At 42.6% G+C, this 17,395-nt stretch overlaps 1 protein-coding gene across 1 annotated transcript; it reads left to right on the plus strand.

The window, feature by feature from the left end:
• Window positions 1–997: 997 nt before the first annotated feature.
• LOC120981663 lies at window positions 998–16,014 on the plus strand. The gene is made up of 6 exons (XM_040411270.1): window positions 998–1,537; window positions 8,942–9,250; window positions 12,389–12,694; window positions 13,154–13,258; window positions 14,767–14,828; window positions 15,184–16,014. The coding sequence occupies exons 1-6, from the start codon at window positions 1,474–1,476 to the stop codon at window positions 15,250–15,252; spliced, it is 915 nt and encodes a 304-aa protein (XP_040267204.1). The 5' UTR covers window positions 998–1,473; the 3' UTR covers window positions 15,253–16,014.
• The last annotated feature ends 1,381 nt before the right edge of the window (window positions 16,015–17,395 follow it).

The raw sequence follows: 17,395 nt of genomic DNA on the forward strand, positions 1-17,395 counted from the left end.
TAATCCCACTAGAGCTCAGCTCTGCCCCTGCTGAACATGCTGATCAAAAATATGTTCCTCTGGAGAGCAGGCTTGCTCCAGAGCTCCCATATCCAAAAAACACCTGGCCCATCACCATAATAGGCATATGAAGACCAGGCTCTGACTGGCCCAACGGGGAGGTGGGGGATTCCTCAGTAGGCCCCCAGTCTCCTGTGCCCGGAGATAAGACGGAGGAGTAATTATGTCTCTTGTTTCTCAGGAGAGACAATTATTGTAACCACTAGGTGGTAGTATGGCACAGTGATGCAGCCTCCTACTGGTGTAAATTGTACAGGAGGCCACACAGTATTTTCTAAACTTCCCGGCTGATGGCAGTGAAGGAGGAGAGAACATGTCTGGCCAGTGTCGGACTGGAGTACTTAGGGCCCACCAGTGTAACTGATTCTGGGGGCCCACCTTAGAGCTCCGTGCAAACACAGATTAGATAAACATCTCAGCACATGTTAGACGTTTACTTAAATAGTATCAATTCTCATTTGGTTATTTGACCATAATATATCTATTTTCATGTGCTGCTTGTTTAAAACTTCACTTTTATTTCCATCTCATTAAAGGGGTTGTCCGGGTTCAGAGGTGAACCCGGACATACCTCCATTTTCACCCAGGCAGCCCCCCTGACTTGAGCATCAGAGCAGTTCCTGCTCCGATGCTCTCCTTTGCCCTGCGCTAAATTGCGCAGGGCAAAGGCATTTTCCAGAGTTCCGATGACGAACCGGGCTCTCCATGGGGCTGGCAAGAAGCCCGGTGATGTTGCCGGCACTGATGGGCGGGCTTTAGCGCAGCTCTAGCCTGTAACCGTGTAGCAAGAAACAACTAGTGCACGCTCTGGCTCGCTACATTTTGTATTGATTTAGCTCTGCTAGTGTACTTTCGTTTTCCTCTACTCGACTTCCTATCCTACTGATTTTAAAAACACACACAAAAGCACACCCTGCCTCTCAATTTGTGTGCAGGAGCCCTAAGGTGGGCCCCCAGAATCATGTACACTGGTGGGCCCTAAGTACCCCCATCCGACACTGATGAAGACAACCCCTTTAAAGCTCAGTACTGAGGAATAGACCTTATTATTTCAATTATGTCAATCTCATGTGCAAGCGATATTACTCCCACTGGTCAGAAATCTGTAAATCTGTCTCCCCCTGGTGGTGACTGCAGGGTACCACAACTATTATTTATTTAATAGAATCAGGTTTTTACTATTGTTGATGCCACTGTTTAGATAGATCTCTAGCCCAGCCTCTCCATGTTCTCAGCAGCGTCTCCTCCTCTGGGCGTTTTCTATTAGTCTCTGTTTCTGGTATTAGAATAGTATTTTTGCTTTTCATCTCCTCGTTCTGACGGTTACCATCGAAATATTCTGGAGGGTTTGTTCTTGGGATTCCTACAACTGATCTCTCAGAAACCCTTGGATTGGACCCTGATTCTAGAGCCATGCTGGGAGGTATCGTACAAACCCTGTCTGTTCTTCTTGCAGGAAAATTTGTCATCTCAGAAGGTGAGCAGTGTGGCAGGCGCAGCACTATGAAGTGCCTTTTGCTCTGTGGCATTAGAAGAATTTTGATATCTCTTTTTAGTCCAACCAGACTGTTTGTTCCTCTGCTTTAATTCTTCTAGCGCCTTTCTATGGACAGAAGGTTTAAAGAGCACACCAAATGTTTGAAATAACTTCTTTATTAACTTCAACTTTTCTTCATATATAACACTGCCGCCTCCGCAGCAGATAGTCCACGGTGAGCCTATGGTGCTGAGCAGACCCAGTACATCAATTTATATCAATTTATGTTGCCGGTTTCCATCCAAATCCACCCTAAAATACAAGACAAATCTACATGTAAACTACGCCGAATTTTTTATTTGTTGGGTTACCAAAATTATGTGTGCAGCATTTATTAACCACCTCAGCCCCCAGTGCTTAAACACCCTGAAAGACCAGGCCACTTTTTACACTTCTGACCTACACTACTTTCACCGTTTATTGCTCGGTCATGCAACTTACCACCCAAATGAATTTTACCTCCTTTTCTTCTCACTAATAGAGCTTTCATTTGGTGGTATTTCATTGCTGCTGACATTTTTACTTTTTTTGTTATTAATCGAAATTTAACGTTTTTTTTGCAAAAAAATGACATTTTTCACTTTCAGTTGTAAAATTTTGCAAAAAAAAACGACATCCATATAGAAATTTTGCTCTAAATTTATAGTTCTACATGTCTTTGATAAAAAAAAAATGTTTGGGTAAAAAAAAAATGGTTTGGGTAAAAGTTATAGCGTTTACAAACTATGGTACAAAAATGTGAATTTCCGCTTTTTGAAGCAGCTCTGACTTTCTGAGCACCTGTCATGTTTCCTGAGGTTCTACAATGCCCAGACAGTACAAACACCCCACAAATGACCCCATTTCTGAAAGTACACACCCTAAGGTATTCGCTGATGGGCATAGTGAGTTCATAGAACTTTTTATTTTTTGTCACAAGTTAGCGGAAAATGATGATTTTTTTTTTTTTTTTTTTTTTCCTTACAAAGTCTCATATTCCACTAACTTGTGACAAAAAATAAAAACTTCTATGAACTCACTATGCCCATCAGCGAATACCTTGGGGTCTCTTCTTTCCAAAATGGGGTCACTTGTGGGGTAGTTATACTGCCCTGGCATTCTAGGGGCCCAAATGTGTGGTAAGGAGTTTGAAATCAAATTCTGTAAAAAATGACCTGTGAAATCCGAAAGGTGCTCTTTGGAATATGGGCCCCTTTGCCCACCTAGGCTGCAAAAAAGTGTCACACATCTGGTATCTCCGTACTCAGGAGAAGGTGGGGAATGTGTTTTGGGGTGTCATTTTATATATACCCATGCTGGGTGAGAGAAATATCTTGGCAAAAGACAACTTTTCCCATTTTTTTATACAAAGTTGTCATTTGACCAAGATATTTATCTCACCCAGCATGGGTATATGTAAAAAGACACCCCAAAACACATTCCTCAACTTCTCCTGAGTACGGGGATACCAGATGTGTGACACTTTTTTGCAGCCTAGGTGGGCAAAGGGGCCCATATTCCAAAGAGCACCTTTCGGATTTCACTCCTCATTTTTTCCTGAATTTGATTTCAAACTCCTTACCACACATTTGGGCCCCTAGAATACCAGGGCAGTATAACTACCCCACAAGTGACCCCATTTTGGAAAGAAGACACCCCAAGGTATTCCGTGAGGGGCATGGCGAGTTCCTAGAATTTTTTATTTTTTGTCACAAGTTAGTGGAAAATGATGATTTTTTTTTTTTTTTTTTTTTTTCATACAAAGTCTCATATTCCACAAACTTGTGACAAAAAATAAAAACTTCCATGAACTCACTATGCCCATCAGCGAATACCTTGGGGTCTCTTCTTTCCAAAATGGGGTCACTTGTGGGGTAGTTATACTGCCCTGGCATTCTAGGGGCCCAAATGTGTGGTAAGTAGGTAAATGACCTGTGAAATCCGAAAGGTGCTCTTTGGAATGTGGGCCCCTTTGCCCACCTAGGCTGCAAAAAAGTGTCACACATCTGGTATCTCTGTATTCAGGAGAAGTTGAGGAATGTGTTTTGGGGTGTCTTTTTACATATACCCATGCTGGGTGAGATAAATATCTTGGTCAAATGCCAACTTTGTATAAAAAAATGGGAAAAGTTGTCTTTTGCCAAGATATTTCTCTTACCCAGCATGGGTATATGTAAAATGACACCCCAAAACACATTCCCCAACTTCTCCCGATTACGGAGATACCAGATGTGTGACACTTTTTTGCAGCCGAGGTGGGCAAAGGGGCCCATATTCAAAAGAGCACCTTTCGGATTTCACAGGTCATTTTTTACAGAATTTGATTTCAAACTCCTTACCACACATTTGGGCCCCTAGAATGCCAGGGCAGTATAACTACCCCACAAGTGACCCCATTTTGGAAAGAAGAGACCCCAAGGTATTCGCTGATGGGCAAAGTGAGTTCATGGAAGTTTTTATTTTTTGTCACAAGTTAGTGGAATATGAGACTTTGTATGAAAAAAAAAAAAAAAAAAAAAATAAGCATTTTCCACTAACTTGTGACAAAAAATAAAAAATTCTAGGAACTCGCCATGCCCCTCACGGAATACCTTGGGGTGTCTTCTTTCCAAAATGGGGTCACTTGTGGGGTAGTTATACTGCCCTGGCATTTTCCAGGGGCCCTAATGTGTGGTAAGTAGGTAAATGACCTGTGAAATCCTAAAGGTGCTCTTTGGAATATGGGCCCCTTTGCCCACCTAGGCTGCAAAAAAGTGTCACACATGTGGTATCGCCGTATTCAGGAGAAGTTGGGGAATGTGTTTTGGGGTGTCATTTTACATATACCCATGCTGGGTGAGAGAAATATCTTGGCAAAAGACAACTTTTCCCATTTTTTTATACAAAGTTGGCATTTGACCAAGATATTTCTCTCACCCAGCATGGGTATATGTAAAATGACACCCCAAAACACATTCCCCAACTTCTCCTGAGTACGGCGATACCAGATGTGTGACACTTTTTTGCAGCCTAGATGCGCAAAGGTGCCCAAATTCCTTTTAGGAGGGCATTTTTAGACATTTGGATACCAGACTTCTTCTCACGCTTTGGGGCCCCTAGAATGCCAGGGCAGTATAAATACCCCACATGTGACCCCATTTTGGAAAGAAGACACCCCAAGGTATTCAATGAGGGGCATGGCGAGTTCATAGAAATTTTTTTTTTTTGGCACAAGTTAGCGGAAATTGATATTTTTAATTTTTTTCTCACAAAGTCTCCCGTTCCGCTAACTTGGGACAAAAATTTCAATCTTTCATGGACTCAATATGCCCCTCACGGAATACCTGGGGGTGTCTTCTTTCCGAAATGGGGTCACATGTGGGGTATTTATACTGCCCTGGCATTCTAGGGGCCCTAAAGCGTGAGAAGAAGTCTGGAATATAAATGTCTAAAAAATTTTACGCATTTGGATTCCGTGAGGGGTATGGTGAGTTCATGTGAGATTTTATTTTTTGACACAAGTTAGTGGAATATGAGACTTTGTAAGAAAAAAAAAAAAAAAATTCTGCTAACTTGGGCCAAAAAAATATCTGAATGGAGCCTTACAGAGGGGTGATCAATGACAGGGGGGGTGATCAATGACAGGGGGGGTGATCAATGACAGGGGGGTGATCAATGACAGGGGGGTGATCAGGGAGTCTATATGGGGTGATAACCACAGTCATTGATCACGCCCGTGTAAGGCTTCATTCAGACGTCCGGATGCGTTTTGCGGATCCGATCCATCTATCAGTGCATCCGTAAAAATCATGCGGACATCTGAATGGAGCTTTACAGGGGGGTAATCAATGACAGGGGGGTGATCAATGACAGGGGGGTGATCAGGGAGTCTATATGGGGTGATCACCACAGTCATTGATCATGCCCCTGTAAGGCTTCATTCAGACGTCCGGATGCGTTTTGCGGATCCGATCCATCTATCAGTGCATCCGTAAAAATCATGCGGACATCTGAATGGAGCTTTACAGGGGGGTAATCAATGACAGGGGGGTGATCAATGACAGGGGGGTGATCAGGGAGTCTATATGGGGTGATCACCACAGTCATTGATCATGCCCCTGTAAGGCTTCATTCAGACGTCCGGATGCGTTTTGCGGATCGGATCCATCTATCAGTGCATCCGTAAAAATCATGCGGACATCTGAATGGAGCTTTACAGGGGGGTAATCAATGACAGGGGGGTGATCACCACAGTCATTGATCATGCCCCTGTAAGGCTTCATTCAGACGACCGGATGCGTTTTGCGGATCCGATCCATGTATCAGTGCATCCGGAAAAATCATGCGGACAGCTGAATGGAGCTTTACAGGGGGGTGATCAGGGAGTCTATATGGGGTGATAACCACAGTCATTGATCATGCCCCTGTAAGGCTTCATTCAGACGTCCGGATGCGTTTTGCGGATCCGATCCATCTATCAGTGCATCCGTAAAAATCATGCGGACATCTGAATGGAGCTTTACAGGGGGGTAATCAATGACAGGGGGGTAATCAATGACAGGGGGGTGATCAGGGAGTCTATATGGGGTGATCACCACAGTCATTGATCATGCCCCTGTAAGGCTTCATTCAGACGTCCGGATGCGTTTTGCGGATCCGATCCATCTATCAGTGCATCCGTAAAAATCATGCGGACATCTGAATGGAGCTTTACAGGGGGGTGATCAATGACAGGGGGGTGATCACCACAGTCATTGATCATGCCCCTGTAAGGCTTCATTCAGACGACCGGATGCGTTTTGCGGATCCGATCCATGTATCAGTGCATCCGTAAAAATCATGCGGACATCTGAATGGAGCTTTACAGGGGGGTAATCAATGACAGGGGGGTAATCAATGACAGGGGGGTGATCAGGGAGTCTATATGGGGTGATCACCACAGTCATTGATCATGCCCCTGTAAGGCTTCATTCAGACGTCCGGATGCGTTTTGCGGATCCGATCCATCTATCAGTGGATCCGTAAAAATCATGCGGACGTCTGAATGGAGCTTTACAGGGGGTTGATCAATGACAGGGGGGTAATCAATGACAGGGGGGTGATCAGGGAGTCTATATGGGGTGATCAGGGGTGATTAGGGGTGATCAGGGGCTAATAAGGGGTTAATAAGTGATGGGGGGGGGGGGTGTAGTGTAGTGTAGTGGTGCTTGGTGCTACTTTACTGAGCTACCTGTGTCCTCTGGTGGTCGATCCAAACAAATGGGACCACCAGAGGACCAGGTAGCAGGTATATTAGACGCTGTTATCAAAACAGCGTCTAATATACCTGTTAGGGGTTAAAAAAAACACATCTCCAGCCTGCCAGCGAACGATCGCCGCTGGCAGGCTGGAGATCAACTCTCTTACCTTCCGTTCCTGTGAGCGCGCGCGCCTGTGTGCGCGCGTTCACAGGAAATCTCGCGTCTCGCGAGATGACGCGTATATGCGTGACTGTGCGCAGCGCTGCCACCTCCGGAACGCGATCCTGCGTTAGGCGGTCCGGAGGTGGTTAATAATCTAACAAAACTTTTTTTTTTTTTCATTTTTACTTCTATTTTTTTTTATATTATTGTGCTTTTATCTTTAAACGTACACATTTTACCAAAATAAAGGATGAGGATGGGTTCCCTATTTTGTGTCGGTCGTATGGTTCCGGTTGGCATGGGAGTTTGTTTGATGACTTTTTGCCCTTTACTTGTGTTTGATTTTATATAAGTTTAACTTATTTTTGTCATTAAATTATATAAATTTTGTTTTATATGGTTTACTTATTTTTGTAAATGTTACATGAAGTGTATTTTATTGTCCTTTTTTACTTGTGTAAATATTGTTGTAGCATAATATATATTTTAGTTTATATTTTTGCTTATTTTTGTCAATTGTTTTGTTACATGAAATGCACTTTATTTTATATTTTTTTTAAATTATTTTTGTAAATATTTTGTTACATAATAAGTTTTAGTTGCTTTTTTTTTTTAGCTTATATTTGAGAATATTTTTGCTGGATAATATGTCCACCAAGAGGTCAGAAAAGACTCCTGAGGGACATTTTAATTTTATTTTTTATATATTTATTTTTTGGGCAGTTCTCCGCTGTAACTCGGGCATCCAGCCGACCAGGACCTCCTGTCCTGTCACCAGTCACTGGCAAGGCCAGCATTTCAGCATTGCCCATAGACAACCCACAATCATGGGATTGTTGGGTCCAATAGAGGCAGCAGTAATACTGTTTTCTCCATGGGGGACCCGGCTCTCACTGACAGCTCAGGACCCAACATACTCCTGCAAGAGTGCAGGAACACAATATATCAGGCAGCAAGTGAACATTGGACAAACTGTGATGTGTAGAGGACTAGGTCAAAACGGCTACAAAATGGCAGGTCCTGTGAGATGTTCCTGAGATGTGGTGGTTAGCACCCAGCAAAAGTGGTCCAACGAAGGTCATCCAGGGAACTGACGACAGTCATGGGTTCCCAAGGATCATCGAAGATGGAAACTTAGCCTGTCTGCTAGCCCTGCACCCCCTATACCTATGACACTGGTCAGAGGCTTTATATTACATGGAGAAAAAAATATGGTTTGCTCCCTTATACAACCTGCACAAGGGGTCCAGTAGGCAGTAGGGTCTACTCCTATCTTAAAGGAGATATATTAGTATTTAGACTGAATGAAATGGACTACTCTAATGGTTCCCATGGCTTACAATTAGTGATGAACATGAACACCAGTGAGGGATATTCTTTAGCACCATGAGATTCTCTATTCCAAATATCCCTTCCTCAGTTGGACTTTCAGTTATCTGCACCATGTGTGTGGCCATCATATGGAACTACAAAGTCTTCCTATGTGCTGCAGCAATGGAGGAGAAGAGGATAAGAGTTATGGGCAGAGATCTCAGGGGTTGTGTATAGGGACCTGCAGCCGAATGTTCCTGCAAAGAAGATTTTTTGAGGACCAGAGATTATGTTTGGTTGGGCAGCGGAAGATCTGAGGTGATGTATGGAGGGAGCAGGTGGTGGATGGAATTGTATGTTATTGTCAGCATACTGAAATGGGATTTGCTGGACAATGGGTTTCCAAAAAATGGACTGGTAGAGTGGACCCAGGTTAAGAGGTGGGCTCACCAGGTAACATGTTTCACGAAAGGCTATAGAGGAGAATGTTGCATGGTGTGTCTGGGCAATATATTGATCTGGTAAGGAACTGGAAGCCTACTAGCACACCAATCCTGGCACCTACCAAAGTGGACAGATCAACAGTCTGGACCTCTAATGGGCCCAAAGGAGAATCTTTGTTTGGCAAGACAAGTTCTGAACATTAAATACCCTGTCTGTGTTTCATTTCCAGGGCAACCCAACGTCCTTCTCCTAGTACATGGGATAACAAACCAGTCTGTAGATCTGGTACTTCCTGTGAATCATGCAGCGTCCATACAAGAGATCTTCTGGAATTTCCAGTCCTATATTCTTGTTCACTTCACAAATAATCACCTGGAAATAAAAAATAGCGAGTTCAATAATAGACTGGAGACACTGGACAATGGCGCCACATTGAGGATTAATGACCTGAGAAAAGAAGATGCCGGGATATATTCTGTAACTATAGATTATACAGACAAGAAAAAAGACAAGATATCCTACGAACTGATTGTATATGGTACGTCTACAAAGAATCACTCTTCAAAAAAGGTCATAAATAAAAAATATTAGCAAGGTGGTGTCAGCAGAGTAATGGTACATAGATGACATATCTCTGTCTCCGAACATCAGTCGGGGTTGATGTGTATCTGATTCTAAACTAAGACTTGGTTCAAGTGTTCCTGAAAAAAATGCTTTAATTCCTTATGCAAATGAGGGCTTAATTGCACTGAGGGGAGTGGCCAGCACTGGAAAGCAGAGGTGCACAAAGGGACTAGACCCCACCCCACAATGCATTGAAGGCGTCGTATGTGCAGTGGCCGGGTTTGGGTTGGCCCCAACTCTACGCTGGGTCACCTCGACAGCATTGAGGTGTCACCACATTTTACTGCTCTCCGGAAGCGATTGTAAGGCGTGGTGCACCCCAATGGGAATTGAGTCCAGAAAGTCAGGGTCTGCAGTAACCAGTGTGCTTTTTTTACTGGAGGATTTCAGTTGCAGAACAATACAGGCGAGGCATAGGGCTAGCTTCTCCAGTCTCCTCCCTGGCAGAAGAAAAGTTTAAAGCTGAGGAAAGGCCTGAGCTAGCTGTCCCTCTCTCTCTTCAGAAGGCTGGTACCCTGGCCAAAGGCTGGAGGCCCACAGTCTGTAGCTCAGTAGTCCAGCTGGCTCCTTAGTGGCAGGGCTGGTGACCCATAGTCTGTGGCAATGTATCCCTGTCTCAGCGTCTTCCTCTAGTCACTCAATAGTCTGGCAGAGTCTCCTCTTCTAAGCACTGTACCCTAACTGCAGAACAATAGGGGCTCTAACTGCTCCCCTTACATATAGTTTCTAGCTGAACTAGAACCTTCTATTGGGAGGGGTGGAGTGGAGAAGCTCAGCACAAACAAATACAATGTTAAGCTTTCCATCTCTTATAGACTTGCATTAGAGCTTCAATGATACTCAGTGGCAATGACACAGCAGTTTTTCCAGACAAAAACAAGTCTTCAGATAACATAGCAGCACCTGGCATTCAAAAGGTCAGTCTGTCTAATTTTGGTAGTAAACAAGTCTTTTTCTCTCCAAAACTTCTTTACATGTGTGGAAAATTACCAGCTTCTCATTATTAGCTAGAAAGTCCTAAATGTATTTCAGTCTTCATTAACCCTTTCCACAGCGCTCTGCAAATGAACAGGATATATGTCACAACAAACATATAAAATGCAGTTACGCAATATTAAACAGTATGAGTCAATGCAAGTTAACCCTTTAAAGTGAAATAAAGTATATCGCAAGAAGCAGGGGCAAATGTATAGGAAAATGAATGTTAAGGAATCCCATGAGGTGCCATAGTAGGGGATAGGAGTGGTAATGGCCTTGATGAAGTGTTGTTTCACGGTATACTCCCTTAGGCCTCGCTTCCTGGGGATCGGTGCAGTGGAATTATAGTACTGAAGAATGTGTCTAAAATTAAATGTAACAAAGTCCTTTTTATGTAGAACCTGAAATATATACAGTAAGATCAGGCTTTAGTGCAATCCTTCTCTGGCAGCAGCAAGGATACTGAGGTAGGTTGGTTGGTGATAATTCAGCACTTAGGTGATGCTGGCCTAGTAGTTGTTTGGGGATGGGTGGCTTGGTTGTAGTCCCTCACTTTACAGCAGTGTCTGTAGATGCAGAAGTATCAGTTCTGCTGTCTGGAATCTCAAAGCTTCACTTGAGGACTGTTTGGAATAGTTACCTCTGAAGATTTAGGTAACAGGAGCACTGCAAGTTGGTCCCTATTCACTCTGTAGCTTCTTAGCAACTCCCTTGACAGGGAGCAGAACCAACCCACTTCCACCAAGAGAGGAGTGGTTAACCACCCTGTTCCTGCCAACAAACAGTAAAATTACACAATGCACAACTATATACAATTCTTAGTACCCCCCCCCCCTCCCCCTAGGTCTGGGGTTCTACAAATGCAAATGACAAAAAACTGATAAAGCCCCTGGCCTCGATGGCATTCATCTATGTATACTAAGGAAACTGAGTGCAGATGTTAAATAGATATATCTCATTTTTATGGATTGATTTATAACAGAATAAGCAGATGCCTAAAGTCATACCATTAAAAGTCCCCTTGCAGGTTTGCCCACAGTGTCTTTTCAGTCTGCTCCCACACATCCTAATTCTTCCCCTTAGTAACCAGGCTGAACTATTTTTAGGAGAAAGCCTCCCTCCATGTTTGCCTTCAATCCCCTTATGTTGAGTTTTGTACACGTGGGACGTGCACACTTGGACAACTATAAGCTGACTGCTCTAAAGAAGTAATTCCCCAAAGACAATACATATCACCTGGGATAGCTCAGACAGACAGCTGCGGGCTGCGATCTCAGTAAGCCCTGCCGGTGATTACCTAACTAAATCTACACCCTCCAGACTGCAAATGATGCAGAACCTGCAGCCAACAAACTATGACTAGTAATGAGCGGCAGGGGTCATATTCGAATTCGTGATATTCCGCGACTATTTTGTAGAATATTCGTCATATATTCGCAAATTCGTATATTCGTTATATTCTAAATTCTTCTTTTTTTTAACGCGAAAATCGGCAAGGTAATGATCGCGTAATATGTGAATATTGCGAGCTCAATACAGAGTCATTGGCCCACAAGCAACTTAAGCAGGGAAGAATCATGACTTCAGATAGAAAAAAATGACGAATATTCTAAAAAACTAATATATATATAGCACTATATTCAATATAGTGCTATATATTAGTTTTTTTGTAGAATATTCATCATTTTTTCCATCTGAAGGGAACACATGATTCCTCCCTGTTTCTTGCTTGTGGGCCAATGACGAGAGGGGCCAATGTGTTCAGATGGAAAAAAATTACGAATATTAGTCATTATCAATATATAGCACTATATTCTAAATATTCGCGAATTCTCGAACTGCCAATATTCGCTATTCGAATATTCTCACTCAACACTAACTATGACATGGCAAATATTGCATCAGTGTTCATCATATCCTCTGAAGAGTTGTTTGCTCCAGTCTTCACCTTCAGTATAGGCCACTTTTATTAAAAAAGCATCTGGATTTGGGTGACACCGAACCAAGGGAATTGTGATTAACACTATGTATTGGAGGCTTAATAAATTAAACAATTTCTATTTTCCAATTACAGAGCCCGTTCCCTTCCCAGCTATACGGTCTGAAGTGACGGATGATAACCCAGAACAATGTAATGTGACTCTCCATTGTGCTGTCCCATCAAATACATCAGATTTCTTATATACTTGCAAGTGCACACTCCGGGACTCTGAGTACCAGGATATAAAAAGCAATGCAAGCTTCATCTGGATATCACTACCACTGGACCACCAGGACGTGGAAGTCGCATGTATAGTCCGCAACCCAGCCGACCAGAAGAACATCTCCTTTAATGTACCAAGCATCTGTTTCAATAACCTCTATTTTCACCAAAGCAAAGGTGCTAGGAAAGAGTTAATTTATATACCCTTTAAATACTTGCTGTATAGCTGGGACCTCTAAATAGTGACCGTGGAACTCGAGGCACTCACTTTGTCCCACCATTGGCAGCCCTAGCCTGCCAGTGAGTTACTATGGCCATTGGCCGGACAAAAATCATATTAGACCTAGCCTTAAGACAAAACACATGTTAAGTTACACTTCTATAGTGAAGGTCCATCTCTTAACCCCATCCTATCTCTGTGTTGTTTAAAATCTGAATGTATCTCTATAGGGGTAGCTCTTTTTTTTCTGATGCAGAGATCCAAATCTCCTGCATAACCAGAGCGTTAAATGATACAATTCTGATTGCCTTCCACCTCCACTAGAGGGAGCTCATGGGCTTACTGCATACTATGTCATTATTGAGTATACTGCATGCATTCGTAATATGTACTCAATCTTTTTTTACCCATTACAGGCGAACGGCGTCAATATTACTTATTCTACTTAGCGATTTTACCCGTCCTGGGAATGGTTCTCGGATATTTTCTTCTTCTTAAAAGAAATAATAAAAAGAGAAAAGGTAATTTTTTGATGAATTGTCTTTTAAAATTGTGTATTCTTGGTATTAGAGAAGTATTAAAAATTCGCAAAATTTTACACAAAAATTCTCTTTATGACGAACTACTTCATCACAAAGTGCATTTCTTTGTAAGTAATGGGTGCAATGACAGGGAGCTATGATTGTGCCGCCCATCGTCATTGAGCCAGCTGATCGCGGCATCTGACAGTTAAAACACATTGTAAAAATAGTTTTTTTTTAAAAGTCATACTTACCTCATCTATTTGCTCGCGACGGGCCGCCGCCATCTTGCTTTAAGATCTAGCTCGAAATCTGGCACGGCCCTTGATGACGTCATCACGTCAGCCGTTCATTAGAATTCCTTATGTGCCCCCTTCAACAGGAAAGGTTGATGCTCCTTGTAAGGTCAGACAGGTTGCACACCCCTAAGGCCTGCCCTTCCACCATAAAATTTCCCCAGAGAAAACAAATAGAGTGGTAGCGCACAAGTTCAATCAGCAACCTCATTAATATGGGGTGAACTAGAACCCTGTTCTTGGGATTGGTAGGGGACCCCACTGGTCAGTTTGTTCTCCTCTATCTTGTGGATAATCAACGCACAACCGAGCAGCCACGCAGGTTGTGCCACCCTGGCCTGTATAAGATGGCTATAAACTGCACCAGTAGTGTCCCAGTTACCAGACACACAGCTCAAATGCTACATGTACGGGCACCCTATATTATGTAATAAGGTGTAACTGCTAATATTATGCACTACACCCTATGTGGAATGTCTACCCTACTTACATATCTAGGGCACCTAGTTATGGAAGCACTCCTCTGATTGGTACCAGGCCTACCTTATAGGCTTCTTCCTCCTCCTGTTCAGACACTGCTCCCTCCATATCTGAGGCTGGTTTCTTCAACCCAAAAAGAGGTGGAGGTAGTCCTGGGATAGGGACTATAGCTTCTCCAGCAGGTTGGTGCAACCACTTCTCCTCCTGGTAGACCTTACGCTATGGTGTAAATGTTCTGGTAGACTGGACACCATCGTAGCACCAAGCAAATCATTTTGGAAGACCTAGCCCATCTATGTTTTACGAAGACGTCCATTCATCTAAATGGCAGATATTTACTAATACATTTCCCCTGTAGGGGCGAGGTCTCGCTGACGACTGCTTCCTCTCACATTAATGCACAAGCACAACCATCCACTGTGTTGGCCTGCTTCAATAATTCCCTACTGGAGAGAAACTTGTAGGAAACGCTAAAAATGGTAGCCATAGGGAGGACAGACAGAAGTCACGCCCAGGCCACGGTGCCTATAGGCCCCTCTGCCACATAAGAAAGCACTAGTATGATATACCACGCCAGTCCATGGCTTGTTCTTGGCATGCCAACTCTGTTCCATTCAAGTGAAAGGGGCTTAGCTAAAATACCGCACCAAACTTGTGGACTGGTGTGGCGCTGTTTTTGAATGAAAGTAATTTTTTTCTCATCCCAAACAATATTAACTTTTTTTTTTGTAGAATCAAAAGAAATGGAAGAAATCCATTACACCGATCTTGCTCCTAGAAGCTATATTAATCAGGTAAGATACAGTTGTGGACAATGTTGTCCTATTTTTAGACAAGTGATCTAAAAATCAGTTCCCGCTTAATTTTTTAATGCACTGCTCCTTTATATTGGCGACACCCCTCATACCATGCCTCCAAGGCTATGCTCTTGCATCACACAGTAGAGCCCCCAAAATTAAGCCAGACCTCAGACCCCGAATCTAATATAGACATCAGACCACATTTTGCAGACTGTAAAGTTATAGATGGCTGGCACTGAAGCGAATGTCTACCTCAAAGTCCAAAACCATTAGCTCCCTTTAGTGGTAATAGCAGGAAGCTTGGTAACTCCTGTAAAGATATATAACTTTTTTGGTTTTCTTTCATCAGAGGATTGAACATAAGGATGAAGACTGTGGAGCAGTCATATATAGCGCAGTGGTGCACTCACCCACGTAAAAACTATGGTAAAGTAGCATGATGTTCTCTAGGAACTGCCTCCATCTGAGTAGTAGGTGGCTATATAAAAATCCCACCTCTTCCATTGGGTGCAGCATTACCTGGAGTGACTCTGACATTGTTACCACCCATTTAAGGAACAGACACTTTCCCCTTGGTGTAGGAGAACACCAGGAGGGTCAGGAACAGTTGCAGTTGAAAATATGCTTCTTAAAGGAATGTTCAAGGCAAAACATATACACTGTTATGCCTAGTGTGAGTTCCAAGGGGGTGGAGCATAATATATGGATTCGAAGATCACTAAAGAGAGAATCTCTGTCTTGTGCTCCGCCCCCTCGGAACCTACACTAGTCATTCCACGGTGTATGCATTTTGCTGGAGTGTGTGCTTTGAGGACCAGGCCAATTTTGGCTTTTTGAGCATTATTATTTTTTTTTATTCTGCCTCTTTATATTCTCAATGTCTGTAGCTGCATGAGGCTTTATGCATTTTGCATCTTGAGTTGTACTTTAGTTGGTGCCATGTTTTTGTGCTTAATGAATTTGTATTTCATATATATATATATATATATATATATATATACTTCTATTTTGACAAAAATGCACAAAAAAGCAATTCTACAGCTGTTTTTTGCACTTTTCTTTTATGCTATACTCCAGTCATCATAAATGATGCCAAGAGATTTTGTATGGGTTTTACAGATGGGATGATACAAAATAAGTGTATATTTTTATGTCTATGGACTTATAGTTAATAAAGTTTATTTTTTACAAATAATGTTTTTTTGTGGTTTTTTTTGCCTTTTTTAATTTTTGAAATATAGTTTTTTTTTAACCTGTGTAGTATTAGTTCCTAAGTATGCCATAACAATTGGGCAATTAAAGGTTCCCCATCTTCCCCCAGATTCTTTGGTAAGATACAAATCATACAATCAGGGTTATTGGGGGTATACTACAAGATTAAATTACAGAGACCACAGCTTTCTTTGTTGCCCTGCTTCTGATTGTACGGGCACTGTCTGAAGCTCTCTACATTTTAGATGAGCTCTTTGGACCATGTACCACTATCCTATTACTTCTTATTTTCTGTGTGACATATCAATGGGTGTGTATACACTAACTAGTTATGTGTACAGGTCTTGGAGTAATTATCTTCCGCCAATCATTTATAAGGGGTATCAAATTCAAGGTCTAGTCACATGTAGCCAGGAGCTGGAGAACATTTTCTGACTGTACCCACAGTGACTTGACCAGTTTCCCGGTCAGTAAATTTTACATATCATGTACCAACCCTGGAGGCATAAGAATCTCAATTATGTCTCCTAATGTGGAGGGATAGCCATCAACAGATAGTTCCTGATGATCCCCATCTCAGTTATTATCCATGGATTTAAAAGGGTAACCCTCTCAGATAAGGTTTTTGGTGTAGAGGAATAAATGTCTCAAAATGACCTCCTGTTTTGGAGGAATAACCACCAGATAAGGTCCCAAGTGTAGAGGTATAATAAGTTCAGATATTGTTTCTGGTGTGGAGATGTATCTATAACAGCTATGGTCTGTTGTGTGGAGGGGTAAGCACCTCAGGTATGGCATCTGTAATTGGTTTATGGGGGGCCCTTCTCTTATGGAGAGGGCCTGTAATGGACCGTGACCTAGTGCACGTTTTTGTCTGGCACACTGCATGGTTTTGATGCATGGGTGTAGAAAGCATGTACCTCGGGCTTTCATTAAAAAATAAAAAATCTGGGATGGAAGATCAACTCAATAAGCCTTGCCTTCTGGTATGGAAAGGGCACCATCTCAGATATGATCCCTGACAGGAAGATGTAACTATCTCAGGTAAGTCCCCTAGTGTGGTTCTATAACCATCTCAGTTATAGCTCCCTGATGTGGAGGGATAACCATGTTGGGTACGGCTCTTGGTGTGGTAGAGTAGCCATCTCAGTTATGGCATCTGCGTTAAGACGTTAACAACATAAGGTATGGTCCTTGGTCTGCACGAGAAGCCATCTCAAGTATGGCCCACTGGTATGAAAGGGTAACCATTTCATGTATGATCCTGTGATTTAGAAGGGCAACCATTTCAGGTATTGTCAGGTATGTCAGACAGATGAGAGACTTCAATCCCAATTGACACTTGCCTA

This window comes from Bufo bufo, chromosome 11 (genome assembly GCF_905171765.1).
Source record: "Bufo bufo chromosome 11, aBufBuf1.1, whole genome shotgun sequence".
Classification (NCBI taxonomy): Eukaryota; Metazoa; Chordata; class Amphibia; order Anura; family Bufonidae; genus Bufo; species Bufo bufo.

Bases quoted from the DNA above. Each gene is read 5' to 3' on its own strand.
- LOC120981663 (XM_040411270.1), top strand. From the start codon at position 1,474: ATGCTGGGAGGTATCGTACAAACCCTGTCTGTTCTTCTTGCAGGAAAA. The intron at 9,251-12,388 runs GTACGTCTACAA...TTCCAATTACAG, and splicing joins CTACGAACTGATTGTATATG to AGCCCGTTCCCTTCCCAGCT. The intron at 12,695-13,153 runs GTGCTAGGAAAG...TACCCATTACAG, and splicing joins CTATTTTCACCAAAGCAAAG to GCGAACGGCGTCAATATTAC.